Here is a 27396-nt window from a genome sequence, read left to right as displayed (position 1 = left end):
CCGCTACGGTCGCAGGTTCGAATCCTGCCTCGGGCATGGATGTGTGTGACGTCCTTAGGTTAGTTAGGTTTAAGTAGTTCTAGGGGACTGATGACCTCAGGTGTTAAGTCCCATAGTGCTCAGAGCCATTTGAACCATTTTGAACCATCTAATCTTCGGCATTCTTCTGTAGCACCACATTTCGAAAGCTTCTATTCTCTTCTTGTCCAAACTATTTATCATCCATGTTTCACTTCCATACATGGCTACACTCCATACAAATACTTTCAGAAACGACTTCCTGACACTTAAATCTATACTCGATATTAACAAATTTCTCTTCTTCAGAAACGCTTTCCTTGCCACTGCCAGTCTACATTTTATATCCTCTTTACTTCGACAATCATCAGTTATTTTTCTCCCCAAGTAGCAAAACTCCTTTACTACTTTAAGTGTCTCATTTCCTAATCTAATTCCCTCAGCATCACCAGACTTAAATCGACTACATTCCATTATCCTCATTTTGCTTTTGTTGATGTTAATCTCAATTCCTCCTTTCAAGACACTGTCCATTCCGTTCAACTGCTCTTCCAAGTCCTTTGCTGTCTCTGACAGAATTACAATGTCATCGGCTAACCTTAAAGTTTTTATTTCTTCTCCATGGATTTTAATACCTACTCTGAATTTTTCTTTTGTTTCTTTTACTGCTTGCTCAATATACAGATTGAATAACATTGGGGAGAGCCTAGAACCCTGTCTCACTCCCTTCCGAACCACTGCTTCCCTTTCATGCCCCTTGACTCTTATAATTGCCATCTGGTTTCTGTACAAATTGTAAATAGTCTTTCGCTCCCTGTGTTTTACCCCTGCCACCTTGGAATTTGAAAGAGAGTATTCTAGTCGACATTGTCAAAAGCTTTCTCTTAAGTCTACAAATGCTAGAAATGCAGGTGTGACTTTTCTTATCTAGCTTCTAAAATAAGTCGTAGGGTCAGTATTGCCTCACGTGTTCCCATATTTCTACGGAATCCAAACTGATCTTCCCCGAGGTCGGCTTCTACCAGTTTTTCCATTCGTCTGTAAACAATTCGTGTTAGTATTTTGCAGCCGTGGCTTATTAAACTGATAGTTCAGTAATTTTCACATATGTCAGTGCCTGCTTTCTTTGGGTGTGGAATAATTATATTCTTCTTGAAGTCTGAGGGTATTTCGCCTGTCTCATACATTTTGCTCACCAGATAGTAGAGTTTTGTCAGGACTGGCTCTCCCAAGGCCGTCAGTAGTTCTAATGGAATGTTATCTACTCCCAGGGCCTTGTTTCGATTTGGGTCTTTCAGTGCTCTATCAAACTCTTCATGCAGTATCATATCTCCTATTTCATCTTCATCTACATCCTTTTCCATTTCTATAACATTGCCCTCAAGTATGTCGCCCTTGTATAGACCTTCTATATACTCCTTCCACCTTTCTGCTTTCCCTTCTTTGCTTAGAACTGGGTTTCCATCTGAGCTTTTGATATTCATACAAGTGGTTCTCTTTTCTCCAAAGGTCTCTTTAATTTTCCTGTAGGCAGTATCTATCTTACCCCTAGTGAGATAAGCCTCTACATCCTTACATGTGTGCTCTAGCCATCCCCGCTTAGCCCTTTTGCACTTCCTGTCGATCTCATTTTTAGACGTTTGTATTCCTTTTTGCCTGATTCATTTACTGCATAGGTTCGCAGGAGAGCTTCTGTAAAGTTTGGAAGGTAGGAGACGAGGTACTGGCAGAAGTAAAGCTGTGAGTACCGGGCGTGAGTCGTGCTTCGGTAGCTCAGTTGGTAGAGCACTTGCCCGCGAAAGGCAAAGGTCCCGAGTTCGAGTCTCGGTCGGGCACACAGTTTTAATCTGCCAGGAAGTTTCATATCAGCGCACACTCCGCTGCAGAGTGAAAATCTCATTCTGCATTTTTATATTTTCTCCTTTCGTCAATTAAATTCAATATTTCTTCTGTCACCCTAGGATTTCTACTAGCCCTCGTCTTTTTACCTACTTGATCCTCCACTGCCTTCACTACCTCATCCCTCAAAGCTACCCATTCTTCTTCTACTGTATTTCTTTCCCCCATTCTTGTCAATTATTCCCTTATGTTCTCCCTGAAACTCTGTACAAATTCTAGTTTAGTCAGTTTATCCAGGTCCCATCTCCTGAAATTTCCATTATTCAAGATATTGTGTGCAGAAATGGGAATGCTGATCCAGCTGTACACTTGAAAAGAAATCCATCCTTGATTCTCTTTGAGTAAACTTAAATAATGAAATATTATGGTACATTTAGATTGTAAGTATTTCAATATGTGAATGTGCAAATGATTATTTCTAATTAGTGGATTTGCATGTAAGCATCTGTGATTATTATTATTTATGATAAATGGTAAGATTAGCACTGTCGTACTGTGTTATCCTTAATGAAGAATTTAAGATTTGAAACGGTTTTCACCTACTGAAAGGTTCCGTGGTAAATTGAATGTGACTGTTGACTTTCCACTAACTGGCCTAGACCTGAGTGCGTATGCTGCTAACAGGGGTCAGGGTTGCACATACAACTTGTATGGAGTTGCAAACCACTCTGGAACAACTTACTCGGGACACTACACTGCGTACTGCAAGCATCCTTATACGGGAGAATGGCACGAGTACAATGACTCGAGGTGAGTCTTACATAATTTATTTCACTTTTGATCAAGAATGAAAAATAGAAATATTGTAGTCCACGAGTTAGCGAAATTTTTGTTGTGGAAGATGGTAAGAGATGGGAAACCCCACACTAATGCCATACCCTGTAAACTAGTTTTTGGGTGTGGCAGAGGGTACTTTGTGTACAACTGTCACTTCCCTCATTCTTGTTTTTACTAATGGTCCACACAAAAAACAATTGTCAGTAAGCCTCCGTGTGAGGTCTTTTTGCGACCTGTGCATTGGAGGAAGCAAAATGCTCGTTGACTGTACTAGGAACACATGCTCTTGGAATTGTAACAATAAACCATACAGTGATGTATAATATGCCTCTTGTAGCATCTGCCACTGGACTCGAGCGAGCATCTCTGTGTTGTTTTCACTCTTACTAAATGAACTACTTTTCTTTGGATCTTTTACCCCACTCAATGCTATATGGTACAGGTCCCAGACTTGGCGAGCAGTATTCAAGTATTGGTCAAATGACAGTTTTGTAAGCCATCTGCTTTGTGGGTGAACTACATCTCATCCTTCTCATGACTCTGTCTGTCTCTGCCATGCCCGCAATCAGTTTATGTGGCTATTCCACTTTAAATCATTCTGAATACATACTCCAACCCATGTGGGAGGCACAAACCACATTCCACTGAACCCACGATACCTGTAGCCACAGCAAAGCCACAAAGATGCCAGACCTTCACTCCACCATCACATTTCCAGCCCCATGCTGCACTTGAGTTTCAGGCAGCTGCTGTCCTGGGCGTTCATTGCACCCTGTAGTTTTGTTCATTGTTTTTGCTGTTGGAGGAGTTATTACTTCGTTTGCTGTTACTGTTATTTATTTTGTGGTACTGAACTATGCCAGAAAGGAGTTCATCAAAAGCTACAAGTGGAAATGTTCCTCGTCATTCTCTCGTCTGGGGAGAGGCATACAAGGTCAGTCAAGAGAAATGGTTTGATGCATTATGTGCCTATTCTGAGAGTGAAAGACAAAATGGTGGCCTACTGCTCTCTGTTAATGGTGTTAACCGATAGAACTGCTGCAGCTCTGTACATAAACAAAAAGACTTTTGTGAAGATCATCAAGGATATGTTTGAGAAATAAAAAGATCCTGGAAAAACATAGAAACTTGAAACTCTGGGGGAGGGGGGAAGCTGTATGGATAATCAGATTACCAACACAGACTGATCTGCCCGTAGCATTGCACGATCTACAATTTTACTGTGGGCATTTTTGTGGCCATAAGCTGTTGATGGAGTGGGAGAATGTAAGTCCATGGTGATGCCGATTTTTTTAAGACAGATCCGTAGCACAAATATTGATGAAGTAGTGTGGATTGATGAGATGTGGTCTGTTCTGGTCACATTGTCAAGCAGAACTGTAAAGATGACACAAGTAAATGAGCACTGGAAATGTCTTCCAGCAAGGGGAACAGACTTCTGTTTTATGATGCAGGCACCCCTGTAGCTAAGTGGTCAGTGTGGCTGATTCCTGGGGTGGGGGCCCAGGTTCAATTTGTGACAGGGTCAGAGATTTTATCTACTCACAGACTATGTGTTTCATTGTCCTCATAGTCATTTCGTCATCATTGATGTGCAAGTCACTGAAGTGGTGTCATATAAAAAGACTTGCACTAGGCAGCTGAATAACACCAGATGGTGTCTCCCGGCCAGTAATTTCATTTCAGTGGTGATCTGTTCAGTACAGATATAGATGTGTGAAGAAATTTATTCTGAAGATTTGATGGGAGTATTTAATATTTAATTTTTTTTATTACCATGTAGTACATGGATCCATTTATATTATTTATTTAATCATTCTGATCCTACATGTATAGAATATATACAAGGATATTCAACATGGTTAAGTCTTTACAAGATAAAATACAGTTTGTATTGGATTCTGGAGGACTAGATATTTAAGTAATTTAGCAAAGAACCACATATATACAACAAACGTTAGAGACAACATACAAAGTAGAATATTTGTAATGCATCTTTATTTTTGTTGTTTGGTTTCTAGGTACTTTGTCAGACTGTAAAAGCAATGACCAATGAAATATGCCTTTAGTTCAGCCTTAAAACTACTGTGTTTACTTACTGACTAAGTATGGTTTTGCAGATTATTGTAAATTTTTATCCCAATATGTAGAGTGCTTTTTTGGCACAATGATGTTCTCACCTGTTTCATATGAAAATCAGATTTTTTTTCTTGTCTCGTATGCATGTATATCTTCATTTTTTAATAAGATATCTGGGTGTCTATCAATATATTGTTTTATGAAAACTGACATTTTGTAGATAAAAATCCAATTAAGAGGAAGAACTGACAAGTTTTTGAATATGAGTCTTCATGATTTCCTATTATTTACTCATTCAATAATTCTTAATATTCTCTTTTGCATTTTGGGAAGTTTAATATTTATTGTTGTATTGCCCCAGAAGATTGTGCTATATTTAATTACAGAATACACATAGGAGTAGTATACATTTAACAGGCTGGCTTTGCTGCAACAAGTTTTTAAGATCCTTATCATGTAGTAGGTTTTGCTTAGTTTTCTTTGCAAATATTCAATGTGTACCTCCATTTTGTGTTGTTCTGGAGCCAGAGTCCCAGAAATTTTGTGTTGTCAACACTTTCAAGAACTCTGTCCCTTAGTTCTATTTGTATGTTTAGGTGGTGCCTTTCTTTTAGATTATAGAAGTTCAGTGCTACTCTCTTTTCTTTGTTTATAATTAGCTTGTTATAGTTGAGCCACAGTTCTACACTGTTCATTGTTTGGATGGCAGAGTCTTTCACTTTTTCTTCTGTTTTCCCACTAGTAAGGAAGCTTGTATCATCTGCAAATTGGAGAGTAGTTTGGCAATACTTGTTGTACGTAAGATCATTGACATAGAGGAGAAACAGAATGGGTCCTAATACACTGATCGTTGAGGAACACCATATTTCACATTTTCACATCCTGAATAGTAGTAGCTGATTTTGTTGTGGTCAGTATATTGCACTTCAACAAACTGTTTGTGACCACATAGGTATGTCCTGAGCCACTCATTGGATATACCTCTAATTCCTAGTTGGTCAAGCTTCTGCAGTAGGGCATTATGGTCAATGGCATTGAAAACTTTGGATAAATCAAGACAATGCCCGTCACAAACCCACTCGCATCCAGTTTAGCACAGATTTCATTAAGAAATTCAAATATTGCTCTCTCAGTTGAATAGCCTTTCCTGAAATCATGCTGTGAGGGAGAGCGAATTTTATGTTTATTCCGGAAATCAGACAATCTCTTATAAAAAAATTTTTCTAAAATTTTTCAAAATACAGGCAATAGGGCTATTAATCTATAATTTGTAACACCTCCTGGATTTCCTTTTTTGAGCAATGGTTTCAGTTTTGCTGTTTTTAAGCAAGAAGGGTAGGTTCCTGATGCCAGTGAGCTGTTGCACGAGTGTGTCAAGGGTTCAGCTAAGGCAAGACAGCATTTTTTAATTATTGCATCTGGTATTCCATCAATTCCACATGTGTACCCTGTTTTCAAGGTTTTTATAACTGATAAAATTTCTTCAGTGTATGTGGGTGAAAGTAACAATGATTTAGACACATTTCTCATGCTATTCGATGATGGAGGTGATATTTTGTTGTGTTCTTCCAGTCCACTCACCAACTGTTCACTTATGTTTGCAAAATATTTGTTGAAGGTCTCTGTAGTTTGGTTGGGCAAGAATCAAACATTTATATATTGTTTGGTTTCACTTGTTGTTTGATTTTTTTTATAACTTCTCATATAGCTTTAAATTTGTTTTTTGAGCTTTCAATGTGTTTGTCATTTGCCATTAACAGATTTCATATTTGATAGGATACTAGCTGACAGACTGATATTCATTTTGCCAGTTTGATCTCTGACCAAGATGAACATCTTCCTTTCGTTCATTATTACACAGTATGTACTCTTGCAGTAGACTCGGTGTGAGATGATCGTGGATAGTTTCTGTATGCGCGACACAGCTTCTTTGCATGTCTACAATACAATTTTGTCAATGTTTCTACAGCAACAGTTCTTCACATATCTATAGATGGCTATTGTTTTCTCCTACAGCCATCTTTACTTCACAGTTGAAAGCTGTCAAAAGCACTATCAGATCTCACAGATTTCCTTAAGTTGACTTGATTGTAGGTGTGAGTTAGTAAGAAAGAATATGTGTATTAAAACAGTATGCATGATGCAGCATTTTTTCACACATCTCAGTGTTTGACATCACATCTCTTGAACTGTGTGTTGGTACATTCAGCAGCACATGTGGATACTGTCTGCAAAATGTGTTGCAAATAGAGTTACTAACAAAGAAGTAATAAATTTAAACAACATGCATGATTGTGCATGATGCGGAAGTTTGTCATGTATTTCATTATTTATGACATTATATATCCTAAACTATAATAGGTATGTGGTTCTTATACCAATAGCAATTGTTGCCTGACAGAAAGGGATATGTGTACCAAGTTTGATTGAAACTGGTTCAGTGGTTTTTTAGGAGATGTGGAACATACACGTGTGCACTCTCTCTCTCTCTCTCTCTCTCTCTCTCTCTCTCTCTCTCACACACACACACACACACACACACACACACACACACATGCATGCACGTACATTTTTATAGTGGATTCAATTGCATCATCCATTTTGAATGGCTACTGTATGGACAAATGAGAAGCAATGTGGGTTTCTTGCTAGTCCGACTCCTATTATACACGCCTGCTGCAAGAGTCAATGAAGCGACTGCTCTGTTCCTTCTTCTACTTTCCATGCCTCCTTAAAATTAGTCTTACTTCCTCGTAAATCTCAAACCTACCCACCAGTCTTACTCTACAGGATTAGCTCTTCAATCACACTGAAAATTTCCTTGAATTTATCTCCTACCATTGTTTTAGTTTGTCATTGTATTATATTTACATCATTTGTATTGCACACTCTGACATGCCCAAAATCAGTTTGAGCAGTCCAGACTGTGTTAGTATCAATAAAATTTTCTTTGCATATTAAATGAATATTATGTCAGTGTTCTATAGGATTTTTTGTTACCAGAATAGTACCACAAAATGTAGAGAAAATGGGGGCACATTTAATGCAACACTTTCCTTTGAGTGCAGTGTGAAGCAGTGGTCAGTATGCCATGCACTCATCACATACAAGAATATACAACATTGTTGTTGTTGTGGTCTTCAGTCCTGAGACTGGTTTGATGCAGCTCTCCATGCTACTCTATCCTGTGCAAGCTTCTTCATCTCCCAGTACCTACTGCAACCTACATCCTTCTGAATCTGCTTAGTGTATTCATCTCTTGGTCTCCCCCTATGATTTTTACCCTCCACGCTGCCCTCCAATACTAAATTGGTGATCCCTTGATGCCTCAGAATATGTCCTACCAACCGATCCCTTCTTCTGGTCAAGTTTTGCCACAAACTTCTCTTCTCCCCAATCCTATTCAATACTTCCTCATTAGTTATGGCAACATATCCACTGTGAAAGACATTGCCATTATATTAAGTTACGAGAATGCCATGTAGAGGATGCGCAACAGCATCTGTCAACAACGAGATGCAGTCTTGAGGCACAAGTTGTTCTCAGTTTCAGTTTATGCATTCAGTTGAGGTGGATTTCTTCTTGACAGCATTATAAAATTATTTAAATATACTTTTCAGGAATGGGGCTGTTAGTCACTTGCATGTTCCATGGATCATAATTTTGACCTCTCACTGTGATACAGAATGGATTAGTTTTAAATTTCAGTTCATTTCTCAGTGGAAAATATGGCAACATGCTGACTATTTACAAGGTTTTTTAAGAGCTGTAATTTTTTTATATGCGGACAGTGATTTACATTAATGTTTAATGTCTCTATCCCCCCTCCCCCAACTCACACACACACACACACACACACACACACACTACTACTACTACTACTACTACTACTACCACTATTACTACTACTACTACTACTACTACTACTACTACACATTCAGAAATTCTTCTGTGGAATTGTCAAGCAGATGTGATTTCAATTTGTATTTGAACTTAATTTTATTATCCACTAAGTTCGTTACATCGCTGAATGTGTAGTCAAAGATTTTTGTGGCTTATTATGCCACTCCTTGTGCCACACACAGGTTAAATGATGGATTGTGTAAATAATTTATTCTTTTAGTATTGTATTTATGGATGTTACCATTGTTGTCAAACTGTGTATGATGGTTCATAACAAACTTCATAACAGAGTAAATGCTATGTGTGACTGTTGTCATTATGCCAGACTGTATAAACAGCTGTCTACAAAAAGTTCTACAGTCTGTACTAAACATTATCCTTATCAAACATTTTCATGCAATGCACTCCCTTTTTCCTTAGTGATGAGCTACACAGAATACAGTGACATAAGACATTAATGACTGAAAGCAGGAAAAGAAAGTCAACTTTTTGACATTTTTATCTCCTTAATCTGATATTATCCATAATGCAAAAGTTGCGTAGCCTTGATATTGAAGATGCACTGTAACATGTGGCCTCCAGTTCAGACTCTTATCAGTAGAAGCACCTAAGAACCCAGAACATCTTTCATCTTTTTTGATTTAACCTCATTTATAATTTCTAATGGTGTGGTGAGGCCTTGGGCAATACTGAATAACATTTACGGAGTTTTATCTAAATTTAATGACATTCTATTTCCAGAGAATCAATTATTAATTTTCAAAACAATACATTTTCAGCTTTGGAAGTTACTCTGCTAGACTTGATTATAATACTTGCTTTATCAGCAAACAGAACTGCTGCTGGGTATGCAATGGAAGATTGTTAATATATAATGAGAGCACAAGCGGAGCCAACAACGATCACTGTGGTTCACCTCAACTTAACTGTATTATATTCTGAAAGCATTGTCTCACTAGGAGGCCTCTTGTCCAGTGTTAAGTATGTTGTATGTGAGACAGTGTGATCAGAGGTGCAGTGGTGGAGAAATTATGACACTGTGCTACAACTGACATGCTCCCGTATATTTTCCATGTTAAGAAAGGTTGCCAAATCTACTCTGTTTCTCCTAAAATTTCATAGTTAGGATCTGTAGTTTTCTGCATTGTCTCAGTTGATAAGTTAGTCCTTTACAAACTTCTGTATGGCTGTTTGGCTTCAGTTGTTCACAAATTGTTCCAAGAAATTTCCGGGATTATGGACATGCCTCAAATGTTTCCTAATTAAACTGGAATTGATGAACAGATTATTCAGACAAAAAGGTAAAGTAATAAAAATATGTAATCTGAAAGCAGGAACAGGAATTATAGCACAATGGCATTCAGGAATTTTACTTGTGAAGTTGCAGTTACCACATTGTTCAGTGAGATGCGTTATTCTTATTTATAGATTCTTCCATCACTTCTTGTTAGGACAATTCTACTGATCAGTAGAATAAAAACAGTTTACTTCTTATTCAACCTCAATAAAAAATGTTTTACTTCTTATGGGTTCCGAGGGTTCTTTAGCAAATGGCTTGTTTTACCTGGATCATTGGGAAGGCGTACAGACCACAATATTTTAAGCACATAATTGAGATCATGTCATATGATGATTTGATAGTAATGTTTTGTTGAACTTTGATGTGTTCATTTGTCTACACGTTTTTTTGCACCTCTGTGTATACTGTGAATGACATGTGCCTTCCCACAATGACAGGAACGTGACTTGTAACTGGTTTATATTGCTTCTGCCATACCTTTATTCATTCCACAACTTTTGGGGCTCTCCTTTATGATGGATGATGTGTGAATGAACAGACAGAATTTTGGCTCCTGTGACGACATTCTGTGTGACCTCATATTAGCTACCAGCTGGCACTAATTTTTTTTCTTCAAGAAAGACCTCTCTCTGTTTTCTTCTGAGTGTTGTTCCCTTCATGGGCATCCCTGCTGGCTATTTTTCTATTCTGCACAGTGTAGTGACATTGACATTTTGTGTCTATGGGAACGTCTTTCATTGTTTTTTGTATTTGTTTCATCTTCTCTTATGCCCCCTTACTTCTTTGAGCTGAAGGGAAAAATGTAATTTTTAAATTAGATTGTGCTTGGATTCTCTTATTAATACATTTGATATGCAACCTCATTACAAGTGCTGACAACATTTGTAGGCTCATTCTAATAGATTTAAGGGAGTGCAGTGAATGCCCTCTACCATTGATAAATGTTGAATGGGATGTTGAAGACCGGGAAATTGTCCTTGTTTTTCAATTCTGTCATTAACGTATCTGGATATTGAGTGTTTAAAATATATAAGATACATTTAAAGGGTGGCACAATAAAATCGTGACAATAGGTTTCATCACTGCAAGTTTAGGTACTTTTCTTTAAATCTCTTCCTGAATTTGAGCCTGCTGGGGGCGTAAGACTCAATAACTGTTGGAGATTTTTGGTGAAATGTTTGAGCTGAGTGAAAACAAAGATTCCCTGTAAATTACATAATAAATTTTTGCCTGGATATTACTAGTCAAAATGTTGTTGTTGTGGTCTTCAGTCCTGAGACTGGTTTGATGCAGCTCTCCATGCTACTCTATCCTGTGCAAGCTTTTTCATCTCCCAGTACCTACTGCAACCTACATCCTTCTGAATCTGCTTAGTGTATTCATCTCTTGGTCTCCCTCTACGATTTTTACCCTCCACGCTCCCCTCCAATACTAAATTGGTGATCCCTTGATGCCTCAGAACATGTCCTACCAACCGATCCCTTCTTCTGGTCAAGTTGCGCCACAAACTTCTCTTCTCCCCAATCCTATTCAATACTTCCTCATTAGTTATGTGATCTACCCATCTAATCTTCAGCATTCTTCTGTAGCACCACATTTCGAAAGCTTCTATTCTCTTCTTGTCCAAACTATTTATCGTCCATGTTTCACTTCCATACATGGCTACACTCCATACAAATACTTTCAGAAATGACTTCCTGACACTTAAATCAATACTGGATGTTAACAAATTTCTCTTCTTCAGAAACGCTTTCCTTGCCATTGCCAGCCTACATTTTATATCCTCTCTACTTCGACCATCATCAGTTATTTTGCTCCCCAAATAGCAAAACTCCTTTACTACTTTAAGTGCCTCATTTCCTAATCTAATTCCCTGAGCATCACCCGACTTAATTCGACTACATTCCATTATCCTTGTTTTGCTTTTGTTGATGTTCATCTTATATCCTCCTTTCAAGACACTGTCCATTCCAATCAACTGCTCTTCCAAGTCCTTTGCTGTCTCTGACAGAATTACAATGTCATCGGCGAACCTCAAAGTTTTTATTTCTTCTCCATGAATTTTAATACCTACTCTGAATTTTTCTTTTGTTTCCTTTACTGCTTGCTCAATATACAGATTGAACAACATCGGGGAGAGGCTACAACCCTGTCTTACTCCCTTCCCAACCACTGCTTCCCTTTCATGTCCCTCGACTCTTATAACTGCCATCTGGTTTCTGTACAAATTGTAAATAGCCTTTCGTTCCCTGTATTTTACCCCTGCCACCTTCAGAATTTGAAAGAGAGTATTCCAGTCAACATTGTCAAAAGCTTTCTCTAAGTCTACAAATGCTAGAAACGTGGGTTTGCCTTTCCTTAATCTTTCTTCTAAGATAAGTCGTAAGGTCAGTATTGCCTCACGTGTTCCAGTGTTTCTACGGAATCCAAACTGATCTTCCCCGAGGTTGGTTTCTACTAGTTTTTCCATTCGTCTGTAAAGAATTCGTGTTAGTATTTTGCAGCTGTGACTTATTAAGCTGATAGTTCGGTAATTTTCACATCTGTCAACACCTGCTTTCTTTGGGATTGGAATTATTATATTCTTCTTGAAGTCTGAGGGTATTTCGCCTGTCTCATACATCTTCCTCACCAGATGGTAGAGTTTTGTCAGGACTGGCTCTCCCACGGCCGTCAGTAGTTCCAATGGAATATTGTCTACTCCGGGGGCTTTGTTTCGACTCAGGTCTTTCAGTGCTCTGTCAAACTCTTCACGCAGTATCATATCTCCCATTTCATCTTCATCTACATCCTCTTCCATTTCATAATATTGTCCTCAAGTACATCGCCCTTGTATAGACCCTCTATATACTCCTTCCACCTTTCTGCCTTCCCTTCTTTGCTTAGAACTGGGTTTCCATCTGAGCTCTTGATATTCATACAAGTGGTTCTCTTATCTCCAAAGGTCTCTTTAATTTTCCTGTAGGCGGTATCTATCTTACCCCTAGTGAGATAGGCCTCTACATCCTTACATTTGTCCTCTAGCCATCCCTGCTTAGCCATTTTGCACTTCCTGTCAATCTCATTTTTGAGACGTTTGTATTCCACTAGTCAAATGTAGAGTGGAAAATCAACAAATGGGCTATCAAATTGACCAGCATGAACTCCAGCTTTGCAAAAGACTTTTTTATTGAAACTCATGCTGGTAAATTTGATACTCAAACCCCCCCCCCCTCCCACACACACACCAGCATTCTTTTTCTCCCTCTCCTCTCCCAACTTTTCAACCACTCTCCCCTCTCTTCTCTTTCCCCTCCCTTTCTCCCTTTGTCCCACTCTTTTTTTTTTTTTGCTATGAAAAGTTGAACAATAGTCCATTGTGTAATTTATTGGTAGTCTTTGTTTTCAATCCAATCAAACATTTGACCAAAAATTTCGAGTCTACGAGCAGCATTTGACTAAAGTTTGCTTTTTGGTTTCCACTGTGAGAGAACTGTTGCTTCTCACAGTTTATTACAAAAATGGTTTGATTTTAGTTGGTATCTGATGACAAGATTCCCACTTAGTGGGAAAATTTAAATCTAGCCACATTATGTGACTAAACTATTAATGTTTGAAAAAAAAAGTTTCTCTACACTAATAGTTAAGAGTTAAAACAATATATTTAGAAAATAAAACCATTTCAATTACTGATTGAAGTCAACAGCACACTCGTCCATGTTGCATAATGATTGCATTCACAACCTCAAGCATTACCAGTAGCATAATGTGGACACTAGCAGCCACATGATGACCTGTTACACGTCACATGATACATTCGGTCTTGATTTGTCCTCTGCCTTGTTAATTGTCTATGTCACACCTATGCCACAGTTTTTAGAAGGGGAAAGGCCTTAGCAGTGTAGAAAAAGTTGTTGCATGATACAGTTTCCTGTCCTTGCATCGTGTGTTAAAACCCCCAACACCTCACCATTTGTGGAGTAACCATGCAATACATTATTGATAATGTTTCTCCCCTGAATGGCAGACAAGAAATGTGGCATTCAGTTTATACATTAGCAGAATAATTGGCTGGTTTCCAGTTTCAGTTGTAGTATTCTCTGTTTTTACCCATGTCAACACAGTGACATCATCGTTTTACACTTCATTAATGTAAGCATGTTGATATTTATTTCAAGAAGTATAAGTTGATTTCTCCTTTAATAAAACCAGATGTTGGTGTTGTTGTCATAGTCTCCAATCCAAAGACTGATGTGATGCAGCACTCTAAGCTAGCTGTGCAAACCTCTTCATCTCTGTATAACTATTGTAACCTGCTTACCGTAGTCAAGTCTTGGTCTGCCTCTACATTTTTACCATGCACACTTTCCTCCATTATCAAACTGATTATTCCTTGATGCCTAAGGGTCTGTCCTACCAACTGATCCCTTCCTTTAGTCAAGTTTTACCATAAGTTTCTTGTCTCCCAAAGTTGATTCAATAGCTCTTCATTAATTTTCCAATTTACCCATCTAATAAACAGCAGTTTTTTGTAATGCCACATTTCAAAAGCTCATATTTATTCTTACACACTGTTACTGTGCAATACCACTATTCAAATAAATATGTTCAGAAAAGATTTCAAACACTTAAATTTATGTTATATGTCAAAAATTCTCTTTTTTTCAGAAAAGCTTTTGTTGTTACTGCCAGTCTGAATTTTATCTTCTCTTCGTCTGCCATCATCCCTTATTTTAGTACTCTTGTTTTACTTTTGTTGATGTGCACCATGGAACTCTTTCCACAGGACTATTTGCTCCAGTCATCTGCTCTTCCAAGTTCTCTACTGTCTCTGACAGAAGTGTAAAATCATTGACCTCCATCACATCCTGTGCTCACAATCCCCCCTGGCCTAAACTTCCACTATCATGTTCCCACTGCCTCATCTTGCCTTTTCCCTTCTCTCTTCTGTCTCCACTGCTCCTTCTCCATCCAAATCATGCACCGCCCTTTCCCACTTTCCTCTCCAAACCCCCCCCCCCCCCCCCCCTGCTCCCCCTCCACACACACACACACACACACACACACACACCAGCATTCTTCTTCTCCCTCTCCTCTCCCACCTTTTCAACCACTCTCCCTTCTCTTTCCCCTCCCTTTCTCCTTCTTATCTTCATCTTTCTCTCCTTTTCCCCCCCTTTTCCCTCTTCTTACACCTCCATTTGTTGTGCCCTCTGTATTCTTTTCATGTAATTGTTCAGATGCAAAGCCATTCGTCCAGAGATCTGCCTCTTTTCTGCTATTCCCTCCTTGCGTCCTTCCCTGCCAGCTCTCCACCTCCATGAGCTCAGGAAATAGCTATCAGTAGTGAAGAAGTATCAGTAATTAGTTTTGTCATGGCCACAAGAGTGAATGTTTGGGTGCCTGTGAATGTGTGTACTGTTGCTAGAAAAACAAGTAGTGCTCGAAAACTAGTGTGTATGCTGTCACCTGTTTCTGTGCTATGTGCATTGATCCACAGTGAGTGACTGCCTTTCCCTTATTTTACAAATTTAGTATATTGTATGTTATTCAGTGATTTTTACTGGGCCTTGGTTTTTGCCTACTTGATACTCTACTGGCTTCACTATTTCTTCTCTCAAAACTACTCTTTTATTTTCTGTTGTTTTGATTTCCCCTATTTCTGTCTGTTGTTGTATAATGCTGCATTTGAAACTACTAGCAGCATCAGGTTCCATTTCCTACGTTCGTCCAACTTATTCAGCTTTACTCTGTAGTTTAGCCAATAAATTATGTTCACATCTGCCACTGGAAATGTTCTATAATTTAAAGTTTTGTTTCAGAATCTCTGTCTTACCATTATATAATGAATCTAAAATCTTGCAGTGTCTATGCAGATCTTCATTGTATACAATGTTGTTTCATGATTTCTAAACCAAGTGTTAGCAGTGATTAAATTGTGTTCTGTGCAAAATTCTACAAAGGGTCCCCTGTTTTTCATTTCCCGCATACCTGTTTCACTATGGGTTTTCCTTCATTTCCTTTCCCTACTATCAAATCCCAGTCTCTGCCCCCCCCCCCCCCCCCCAAAAAAAAAAAAAAAAAAAAAAAAAAAAAAAAAAAAAAAAAAAAAAAAAAAAGGTTAAAAAAATTCCACAATTACAGCTTCATCTCTCCTATCTGAATACTTTCTTTTATCACATCATAGATTATATTTTTGTCATTTGCAAAGATAGTAAGATATAAACTTAAACTATTATAGTGGGCAGTGGCCTTTATTTATCCTAACTATGATAATCCAGTCACTTTGTTGTTAATAATAGATTACATTCATTCTTATTTTCTTATTCTATATCAGACCTACTCCTGCATTACTGCTATTTGATTTTGTAGTGATAGCTCTGTCTCTCCTGCCACCACACTTCAGTAATTGCCAATATATCTAAGTTCAGTCTATCTGTATCTCTTTGTAAATTCTCTAAATTACCTACTCAATTAAGGGATCTAACATTGTACCATCTGACCCACGTAATACCAGTTTTGTTTTTCCTAATTACCAGATCCTCCTGAGAAGTCTTGCCTGGAAGTCCAAATAGGGGAATATTTTATCTCTGGAGTAATTTACTCAATCATCATTAAGCTATGTAGTGAGCAGCAGGAAATGCAACAGTTGTAATTGACCCTTACTTTCAGCTGCTGATAGTTACAGCACAGCAAGGTTAAGGCAACTGACGTTACAAGGCTGAATCAGTCAACCGTCATTACTTTTGCCCCTGAAACTACTGAAAGGGCTGCTACTCCTCTTCAGGAACCATAGTTAGTCTAATATCTCCAAAGGCACCCTTCCAACATGATTGCACCTATGATACTGCTATCTGTATTGTTCAGGCATGCAAGCCACCTCACTATGGCACAGTCTATGATTCATTGGGGGAGGGGAGGGGGGGGGGGGGAAGAAATGAGATGTTACATCAGTAACTAAATATTGAAATTAGATGTGTCATTTATTTATATTCTGAATTTCATTCATTTATTTCAATGAGAACAACATGCTTCAAAGAAATTATTTTCTTGAGCTTCTGATACTTGGTTGAAAGTTTAAATAGAGTCAAAACAAGAGAACAAAGAAAGACAGTTTCAGGAAAGAAAACTATTAAAGTTGTTGCAAAAGCAAACTTTTCAGCCAGAAAACTCACCAATCACCACTTTTTTTTAACAGGTAATTTTAAATCACTAAGGCTTTATCTTCAGGCACATAACATGACAACATTTTAAGTTTGTATGTCTAATCATTTATAAACAAAAACATTTGAATGCTAATTTTGCCAAAAACAGATGTGAGTTCTGCCAAGAATAGATGTAAATTTTACCAAAAATAGATGCTAAATTTTAAATTTCCCAGTCAAAATGGGACTTAGCCTCCTTATTTGTATGACTAAATCCTTAAACCTGAGGCACACTGCCCTGCATCTTAGAAAATGTTATGAACTATATTTTACATTTGTGAGTGCTTTAAATTATTTTCTTCTCAGTTTTGTTGTCTCAGTGCTCAACATAAATTAATTTATTTCTTGTTGAGACAAAAAACTGCTTTAGCTGTAAAATAATTTTATTCTTTATTTTCATGTGAGCACTTCTAATTTGAATGACACTGAAATATGTAAAATAATTAAACTCTTAAGTTTACCTTTGGTTTTTTCCCTTCTGTTTTGCTGTTTTAGAGGTGGTTTGCTGAATATTTGTAACATGTTATCTATAGAACTGTCATATAAATGTTGAACTCCAGTGAAACAATGTTGATTGTCTACTAATCTCCGATCGTTGATGATATTTGTTACAGGGTATCAACCATTTCATCTAGAAGTATCATGTCAAGTGAAGCCTATGTCCTATTTTATGAACTTTTTGGACACACGTCACATTTATAATCTTAGTGTGCCTCCATTATATTGTGCTTCACCAGTTGAAAAGTGAAAGAACACTTAAAATCTCAGATTTTATACAAAATTTGACATTGGTCATTGTATTATTTATTTAATTTTGAAATTAACTGAGGAGGTGTTGCCTGTTTTTTATTGCTGGAAAGTTTTTTAAATTATATGTTTGTTTTAAAGCAATGTAACAAGCAAATTGTGTGAAAGAGAAAGTGAGAAAGACACGTCAGAAATTTTAAGAAAATTGTATATTATTAAAATAAAAGAGAAACTATCAAACTTCTCATAATATTATGAGCAAGAGTAATGAAATAATTTCATTATTTGTCATAAAATAACCTGCATGATGCACTAGTACAAGCAAAATGTCCCTGTTATTGTCATTGTGCATCAGAGCTAACTATGTTTAACAACTGAGTGGATTTTTTTTTTTTTTTTTTTAATATATGTAAGAATCATTATGCCTGTGAGTATTTTTTCAATTTTAAAAATATTTTATAAGGGTATAGAAATGTTACCATAAGCAATGTATTGCAAATGTTCTCTTTTGACTTATATATCATGAGTTCATCTTTGGTACTTACGGTTAGTATTACTTGACCAAGGATCTAACAGTTTATCTTTAATTTATTTTACAAATGAATCATTATTTTTACTATTTCATGAGTAATGTTAAGCTGTTTAGTTTCTTTCAGCATGATACACTGTACATAATTTACAGGCTGAATCATAGATGATCAACTTCTTCCCTCTTAATAAATGGTGCCAGGTATATGGAATTCAGTTTTTAACTGTGTTATAGGTCCAGTATTTGTGTGGAAAAAAACCCTATTTATTCTCAACATAAATATTTCTGTTCATGAATTTATATCATCTAAGATGTCAAGGATAGGTATATGTGTAATACATCTGGAAGGTACACAAATAATAATTTCATAAGAAGCTAAGTGGAAGTGATGAGAGAGTAAAATTAGGCGGGGGAGGGGGGGGGGGGGGGGGTGACACATCCTGAAAATCAATAAGAAAATATAAAAAAATAAAAAAGATTTCAGCTATAAACTTAAACTTGAACCATTCACTCTTCCTGTACATGTATTGCTTCTCTGTAGAAGAAGATCATTATCATAATTTAAGAAATATTTATTGTTGTTGCTTGCCATGTGGTGTCTTTTGTAAATATACCAGTGTCCATAAGAAATACTCTACTTTTGGCCATAACTATCAATGATAAATGTTGATGGTTTCCTTAAATGGCATGTATCTTTTTATTGCACCTCTATGAAGGTGGGTTGTGAATACAGAGCTCGATTGTGATTGGTGTTGATATTTCAAGTAATTTTTGTGATTATAATTGTGATAAGTAGCACTGTGATGAAACTTTATAAGCTTACGTCAGCAGACAACAATGAACAATTCATGGACTAATATAGATTACAGAAGATGGCATTGTGTCATATAGTAAACATTGTTTTAGGGTATATTGCGTTGTACACTGGCAAATAATAGTGGAAAGCATTGTTGGTTTCTAAATGACAGTCATGTTGGAAAGTAATTTAGTCTTAGATTCACTGTCAAATATCATTTTTCTATTCATTCCAACATATTATTTATTAATATAAATGTTTTGTTGTACTCTTATTGTCTAGAAGAATTTGTTTTACTAGACATAACCAGCAGTAGTTGAAGCATTGCAAACACAGTGTACATACATTTAAACAGCTTATCATTTGTGGAATTTCTCTGATGCTTATGTAATTTGTGACCATGACTGATGCAGGGAGCACAGTCCTAATAATCTGTGATGCAGATTAATATTGTAGAAAAAAGCTGAAGAATCTCAACATGGCCCAAATAAGTCATATTTTATACCTAAAATGGGAATTTTGTGCTTTATTAGACCCGATGTCTCCCTGGATCAATCCTTCTTCACCTCACTTTGCAAGGGAAAAGGAGAATTCAGTGGTCCTGATGACTGTCATAGGAATATTGCTGGCTCTGCCCATTTTCGGTGTTGTAGTGTATGATGTTTAACCTCATTCAGTAGCCAAAGAAATTTTACTTGTTTACTGCAAATACCCGAATTTGTTGCCCACTTCCACATAACTACACACAGCCATAGAACATACATTTAAAACCTAAAATGAGATTAAAAGAATGAACAAAGCAAGAAAATTTGACATTTGTGTTAGATGTTGCTGTTACTCTTGTTTCTTATAAAATCATATTTTAGTGCTGTTGTTGCAGTAAATCTGTGGTCACCAAGGTACTGTACTTTGGGATGTAGTTTAGGTTCAAGCCTCAGAAGTAATATTGAGATATGAGTTACTGTTGCGTAAGGCTGTGCACAAAATTATGCTAACAGAATTCATTTTCATAAGTAACGTTTTGGTATGTAGCATAGTAGTTATTGTAAAAATACAAAATCTGTTAAATTTACAAACACTGTACATAGACCACAGAAGGATAACATTGTGAGTTAACAGTATGCATAACAACCAACCAATGAAAGATCAGCTACACGTTTTTGAATTCTGTGAGCCACCTGCAGTGTCCTTTGTTGTTTTATATAAGTAAGCTATATAACTTAAATATTTATTTATTTATAAATTGCCTGAACATAAATTAAAATCAGTTGTACATAAAATGGCTCAGTATTTGAATAATTCAAACAGCCTCAACTTGAGAATGAAAAATTACATATGTAGCTATTTGTGTACATATGTTCTCTAACATGGAGAGACATGTATCAAAAATATTTTTCTGCAATACAGCTACCATGTAGCAATAGTTCTGGAATATCTAATATGTATAGCTTTCTGAAATTTCACACAGATTACAAAATGCTTTATGCTTTAGTATTGCATTTTTATTGTTTCACTGTCTCAGATGTGTGCCAAAGAAAGTTTCACAAAAGTTGCTGACTAAATGATATTCCTTCCACAGGCCTGATTCTACAGTGTGGAATAAATATGCATGATGAGTTAGGAAATTATTGTATGGGAATTTGGACTATGGAAATTTTATAAGAAGTAATTTCAAAATTGACATTGTCTTTAAAAAAAATGGTGCTAAATGTTACAGGGAAGTGTGGCATGAACTGGGGTTTGTTAGAGCAATAGTTGAAGTCATTGAGAGAGACTGAATGCTAATTTGAAACCTAATGTGTATTGTTACCTTGCAGCACTCAATTTATTCCATAGACGAGTGTGGAGCCATTCAGTATGGTACATTATTTATTTGTGAATACTGTTGCAATTTCTTTTATTTTTTTATTTTTTATTTATTTATTTATTTTTAATGTTATCAGTATTCTGTCAATAATGCAATGACTTATTCCACAACCACTAACTTTGAGTCACATAGTCACACTGAATTCTGGAATATGGGTGAACATCTGAGGGGCAATGAGAAATGAAGAAAAACTGGAATATAAAGGAATACACATAAGAAAATATCAGTAAAATGAAAAATCTTGGTAGGGAGAACTTTAAGAGGAATAAAAATGGGTGGTAACAGAACTATGCCATCTTTTATGACTTTGCTATTGATGGAGTGTTGTATCTAGCAACAAAAGTAAATTATAAACAAGGAGTTGGTAAAACGCTATGATCGACATATTTTTCATTATTTTCCTTTTCATGTTATTTTTCATGCACATCCTCTCACTTAAAACTGAAAAATCTTTCTGTCCTTTATCACACAGCTGGTGCTCAGTTAGCTGTACAAAATCCGTGGTGTACCTGTCTCCATCAATAAATAAGCCTGAATTTAAACTCGGAAGTCAGTTACTGACTCACCTTGGCAATGGATCTAAAGCTCTCGCTCAACATACCCTGAAAAGAATTTATGTGATGTACTTGCATGCCAGCAAATTAATTGTCTCATACCATGTAAGTTTAACACAAACACAGCGCTGATCCTCATAACACGTTGCAGTGGAATACGACTTAGACGATTGAGCATTACTTAAGTTATCTGTGCTGCAGCTGAAACGTGTATAAACTGTAGTAGTTTATCCTTACTCACCTGCAAATAAAGAGTTGTGGTTACTATTTTCTCCAGGTATTTGGTATTTTAATGTGCTGTGGGGTACTGGGATAATATCTTTTTATAGAAATGAAAGTTTTTAAATGTATCTTACATTAATGTGGAAGTTAATAATCTAAGGCAAAAGTATGTGGGTACCGGATACTGTATTGCTGACAAGGGAACATTCCCCAAGAATCAATAAACAATCTCCATGACACTTGACAGATGTGTAGAGGGGCAAAATAGTGCAATATGTAATTTTTTATTTGTGTGTCTTCAAAACACTCATATATAAAAAGTATTTTTCATATAGAAGTTGATATGTAATTAATGTTCTTGAAAACTGTATAATCAACATTAGTAATAATTTGAAATTTTGCAAAATACCCGACCACCATTAATTAATTCTGAAATATGAAAACTTTTGTTACAATGTAAAGAAGCTTTCAAGCCACATACATCCATGTGTAATAAAGCTGGTTTCTGAAATATCATTTTTGGAAAATATGGTGTGCACTGTGTGCTATAGGGGTATTTTCAACATGCCTAATTAAAATATCTAAACATTAATTACTATTCTAATTATTTATTTTAATTATATTTGTTTCACATTTTAAATTGTTATTTTTAAGTGACTTGTTATTTTAGAAAATAATTATAATAGTGATATGTGTTAGGAAATGATTAAAACATTACATTTTTTACACCATGCTCATAAAATGAACAAATTTTCTTCGTGTGATATACATGATGGAGAAGACAATACAAAATGAAATGCAACAAGACTTCAAATTGTCATGGGTGATCCTCCAAACATCTTGATTTGTATCAGGCATATTTCGGTACATCGGTAAGCCTTGGTGATGAGAATCAATTCTACACTTGTGACTGCAACTTGAGCATATTGTTTCTCAAGTAGAGATTGACTTTGTAATCACTTGACAGAACTAGATCTGAAAATCTTCTCCCAAAGTTCTTCTAACATCGAAAGCTGTATATGTTACACAGTTGTGCGTGTACTGTCCAGCCCTTAGGGACCACCAGATGTTTCTTGTTCTCAGGTTTGATGCTCGAAACAGTTTCTTCACACTCACCTCCCTTGTTTTCATAGTTTTAAAAGAAAATAATTGGGGGTTTGGTCTGAGAATTTGTGAATCTCTTTCTGAAGCCCCAAATAGCCTTGTGACAGCATCTAAATTCTGGTAAACAAATGATGAAGGTCAAAAGGTACTTTAAAACTTGTTATCTTTTACATTGAGGGAGAAATATCTGTGTTATTATTGGATTCTTGTGATGGTCAATGTGGAAGAACTATTTAGAACATTATACATGAACACAAGGAACTTGTCCATCTGGTGATCCCAAAGGGCTCAATAGCATACATACAGCCATCGGACACATACAGCTTTCAATATTTGAAGAACTTAGTGAGAAGACTTTCAGATTTAGTTCTGTTGAATCATCATGCTGTCAGTCTCCTCCTGAGAAACAATATAATCAAGCTGCAGTCATTAGCAAATGAACAATTCTCTATTCTGCGGCTTACAAATGCACTGAAATATGCCTGATACAAATTAGGATATTGAGAGGATCACCCATGACAATTTGAAATTCTACTGAAATTTGTATTATATTGGCTTCTCTGTTGTGTATATCCATGGTGTAAATAACATTATGTTTTAAGCTTTTGCTTACAGATTATCATTACTGTCATTATTTTCTATCATAATATTGAGTTACTTAAAAATAATTTAAAACATAAAACAAAGTTTGCCTCTTAAGGGCTGAATGCACCCCGCTTGCTAACAGCGCTCAGTCGGCAGACCGGATGATCATCCATCCAAGTGCTAGCCCAGCCTGACAGCGCTTAACTTTGGTGATATGACATTAACTGGTGTAGCCACTGCAGCAAGGCCATTCACTGTTCAATTTGAGGAACATATAATTATGTGTAAACTTTCATACTGAAAACATTTTTTACTCAGCATCATTTCGAACATATTCCGCCTAAACCTAAAATGTCAAATTACCTTTTAGGGTGTGTTTTACCCCTTAAAAGTGAAATTAGGCACAAGGAAGAAAAAAAAATGTATTACCATACTTTGACCCCTTTGCACACCCACAAAGTTTCATCAAGATCGTTTATTGACAGTTAGGAATGTTCGTTTGTAAGTGGTATGTAAGTGAAGGATTAATATTTGAAAACAGGAGTGCCTGGATAGACCAATGTGGAGAGCTGCGTTGAACCAATCTTTGGACAGAAGACCACAACCATGTCATCATATCAGGCAACTTAGGTGTACTTTCGAGTGATTTTGTGGCAATTTCTTGACACAAATTCTTGTTTTCTCCATTTATTTTTAGCAACAAAATAATTACAAGAACTGTTACTGTATTTAATAGGGGCACAAATATGTCATCCTGCCCTCTCTTCTCCCTCCACAGCTCTGCTGAAACACTTGTAGAGCTATAAAACACAAAACACCTATATATAAAAACAAAGATGAGGTGACTTACCGAACAAAAGCGCTGGCAGGTCGATAGACACACAAACAAACACAAACATACACACAAAATTCAAGCTTTCGCAACAAACTGTTGCCTCATCAGGACAGAGGGAAGGAGAGGGGAAGACGAAAGGAAGTAGGTTTTAAGGGAGAGGGTAAGGAGTCATTCCAATCCCGGGAGCGGAAAGACTTACCTTAGGGGGAAAAAAGGACAGGTATACACTCGTACACACGCACATATCCATCCACACATACAGACACAAGCAGACATATTTAAAGACCTGGTCTTTAAATATGTCTGCTTGTGTCTGTATGTGTGGATGGATATGTGCGTGTGTACGAGTGTATACCTGTCCATTTTTCCCCCTAAGGTAAGTCTTTCCGCTCCCGGGATTGGAATGACTCCTTACCCTCTCCCTTAAAACCTACTTCCTTTCGTCTTCCCCTCTCCTTCCCTCTGTCCTGATGAGGCAACAGTTTGTTGCGAAAGCTTGAATTTTGTGTGTATGTTTGTGTTTGTTTGTGTGTCTATCGACCTGCCAGCGCTTTTGTTCGGTAAGTCACCTCATCTTTGTTTTTATATATAAATTTTTCCCACGTGGAATGTTTCCTTCCATTATATTGATATCATTAATTTGAACAAAACACCTATAGTTAGGGATAAAAATATATTTATCAGTTCTGTACAAAAACGTAACTCAATCTAAGACTTTCTGGCTTGGTTGGTGTAAAATGGCTCACTATCATCTTAGACTCAACTTGTCTGTGGGACAAGCAAAGAAGCTGGGGCCATGAAGAAAGGGAAAAGTCTCAGTAAATACAACATGTGTGACTAAAGATTATGACATATAGTGGACATACTAAAATTTTTGTGTATGGAAAAAAGTGAGGGATAACAACAATTATTGTACAAAAGTATATATATGTGTTCTGTGAGTTCTCAGCTGGTCATGATTACAGCTTCCAAACATTGGGGCAAGAATATAAAAATATGCCTATCAGAATACTATTCCAAGGCTGGCAATAGAATATAAATTTACACAGAACAAAATCCTGACACTTGAAATATTACTTAATAATGTCTGTTCATATAGCTCAGCAGTATTTCAATTTGTTATTCAGTTTTAAAGAGGTGAATAGCTACCAAGGAGGCTGGTTAGGCGGTGGGCTGTAGCAAGATTTAGTTTAGGTTTAATTAGTTTCATGTTCCATGGATCATTTGCATGAGAAATCATAATGATCTGCAATGAGTCATTTTACACTCCATCACAAATGTAATTTGTAAAAATTGCTATGATCTGAACAATTAAATTTTTTAAAAAATACTCTTTGTTAGTGCACTTATGGTGGATTGGTTTGCTACTGTAGTGTTCATTAAGGTTTACATAGAGGAAATACAATAAATGTTACATGAATAATCAAGAACAATACTGTTCAACATAAATCAGTGTACCAAAAAAGAATCAGAAGCAAAAACAATGCCTCCCGGTGTAGCAGTGCCTCGTTTTGCCAGTTGATGGAACTGCTGGAGTGTGAGTTCCGTGGGGCACAGACAGATCGCGAACAGCTGCCATCACAAAGTATTCTCTTTTTTACTTCTGTGTAGGATACATCATGCTTCAAGGCTTGTTAATGTGTATGACTGTAGGGGATATTCATTATAACGTGCTAAAAATTTTTGGACTCACAGTCTGTGGATTTTTCCTACTTTAGTCGAATTGGATGTATTTTTATGCAAAAATTTTTGCTTATTTGTTTCCATACATGAAGTATTGCTTAGTTATGTGTTGATCATTTATAGCCTTCTAATTGCACCTCAAAATTTCTCTTCCACAAGGTGCCTCAACACAGAAATGATTACCATCTCCAAACAATACTGTTGGGAGATGTATGTTAGGAACAGTATTGTAAAGAATACAGTTCCTTGAGCAACATCTATGTTTACACTTTCTTGTTTATCAGGTGAGGCGGCACAGTGGTTAGCATACTGGACTCGCATTTGGGAGGATGACGCTTCAAACCCGCGTCTGGCCATCCTGATTTAGGTTCTCCATGATCTCGATAAATTGCCAAGGAACTACTGGAACGGTTGTTTTGAAAGGGCACGGTTGACTTCCTTCCCTGCCCTTCCCTAACCTGGTGGGACTGATGTCCTCACTGTTTGGTCCCCTCCCCCAAATTAACCAACCAACGAACATTCTTGTTCTGAATAATGGTACTTTAATGTGTCAAATGCTTTGGCCACATGAAACAATATGAGTGTTACACATCCTCCTCTATCTAGTGTTTCTGGAACTACACTTGTGAACTAGACTACTGAAGGTCTTGATCTTTTCTCACCCTGAATGCGACAGTTCTAGGGAAGGAAGGGCATATTTACTTAAGTGCCTCCAACATTGTTTTTCATAATAGTTTCTAATGTTTTTAACTTGTCCACCCAATTATGTCTTGTGTAGATGAAGAACTTTGCCATTACACAGAAACAATAGGATGCAAATTACCATTCTAACGTTTTTGGAGACTAAGAGTGTGTGAAGTGTATGTGCAAACTTCCCACTTCTCTTACACGAGTCGACTTACATGGGTGTACACAGCCGATCTTCTTCTCTGGATAACCGGCTTCTGTAATCTCTATAAACTTCTTCTCCGAAGAATGATGCTAATTACAGGAACCTTAAAGACCCTCTACTTGCGAAATAATTAGGTACTCGAAAAATACTTTTCAACAACTATTTGTATATTTGAGGTTCACAAAGAACAAAATTCATACTTTGCACATAAACATTAGACTTTTCTTGTAAGTCACTCATATCGTCTCACATTAGAAACAGATTTAAGTACAATTAGCAAAGAGCTGGCCTAACAACCATAAACCTATTACAAACAAATCGTAAACTACGTCTTGCCGCCAGCAAGCCCAAGATAAGAGGTTTCTTTTTTTTTTTTAGGCTTCAGGATCTCAATTGTTCTTGTTATTTATAACAATGGTCAC

General features: G+C 36.7%; 1 protein-coding gene across 1 annotated transcript in view; it reads left to right on the top strand.

The window, feature by feature from the left end:
• The window catches only part of LOC126419009 (ubiquitin carboxyl-terminal hydrolase 2-like), a 237964-nt gene extending 215578 nt beyond the window's left edge, over positions 1-22386 (top strand). Inside the window, exons 9-10 of the mRNA XM_050086061.1 lie at positions 2439-2667; positions 17775-22386. Coding sequence (XP_049942018.1) covers positions 2439-2667; positions 17775-17862 — 317 coding nt within the window. The 3' untranslated portion in view covers positions 17863-22386. The remainder of the gene's footprint in view (positions 1-2438; positions 2668-17774) is intronic.
• The last annotated feature ends 5010 nt before the right edge of the window (positions 22387-27396 follow it).

The sequence above is a fragment of the Schistocerca serialis genome, chromosome 9 (assembly GCF_023864345.2).
Source record: "Schistocerca serialis cubense isolate TAMUIC-IGC-003099 chromosome 9, iqSchSeri2.2, whole genome shotgun sequence".
NCBI classification, from domain to species: domain Eukaryota; kingdom Metazoa; phylum Arthropoda; class Insecta; order Orthoptera; family Acrididae; genus Schistocerca; species Schistocerca serialis.
This window is presented reverse-complemented; position numbering and strand designations above follow the sequence as displayed.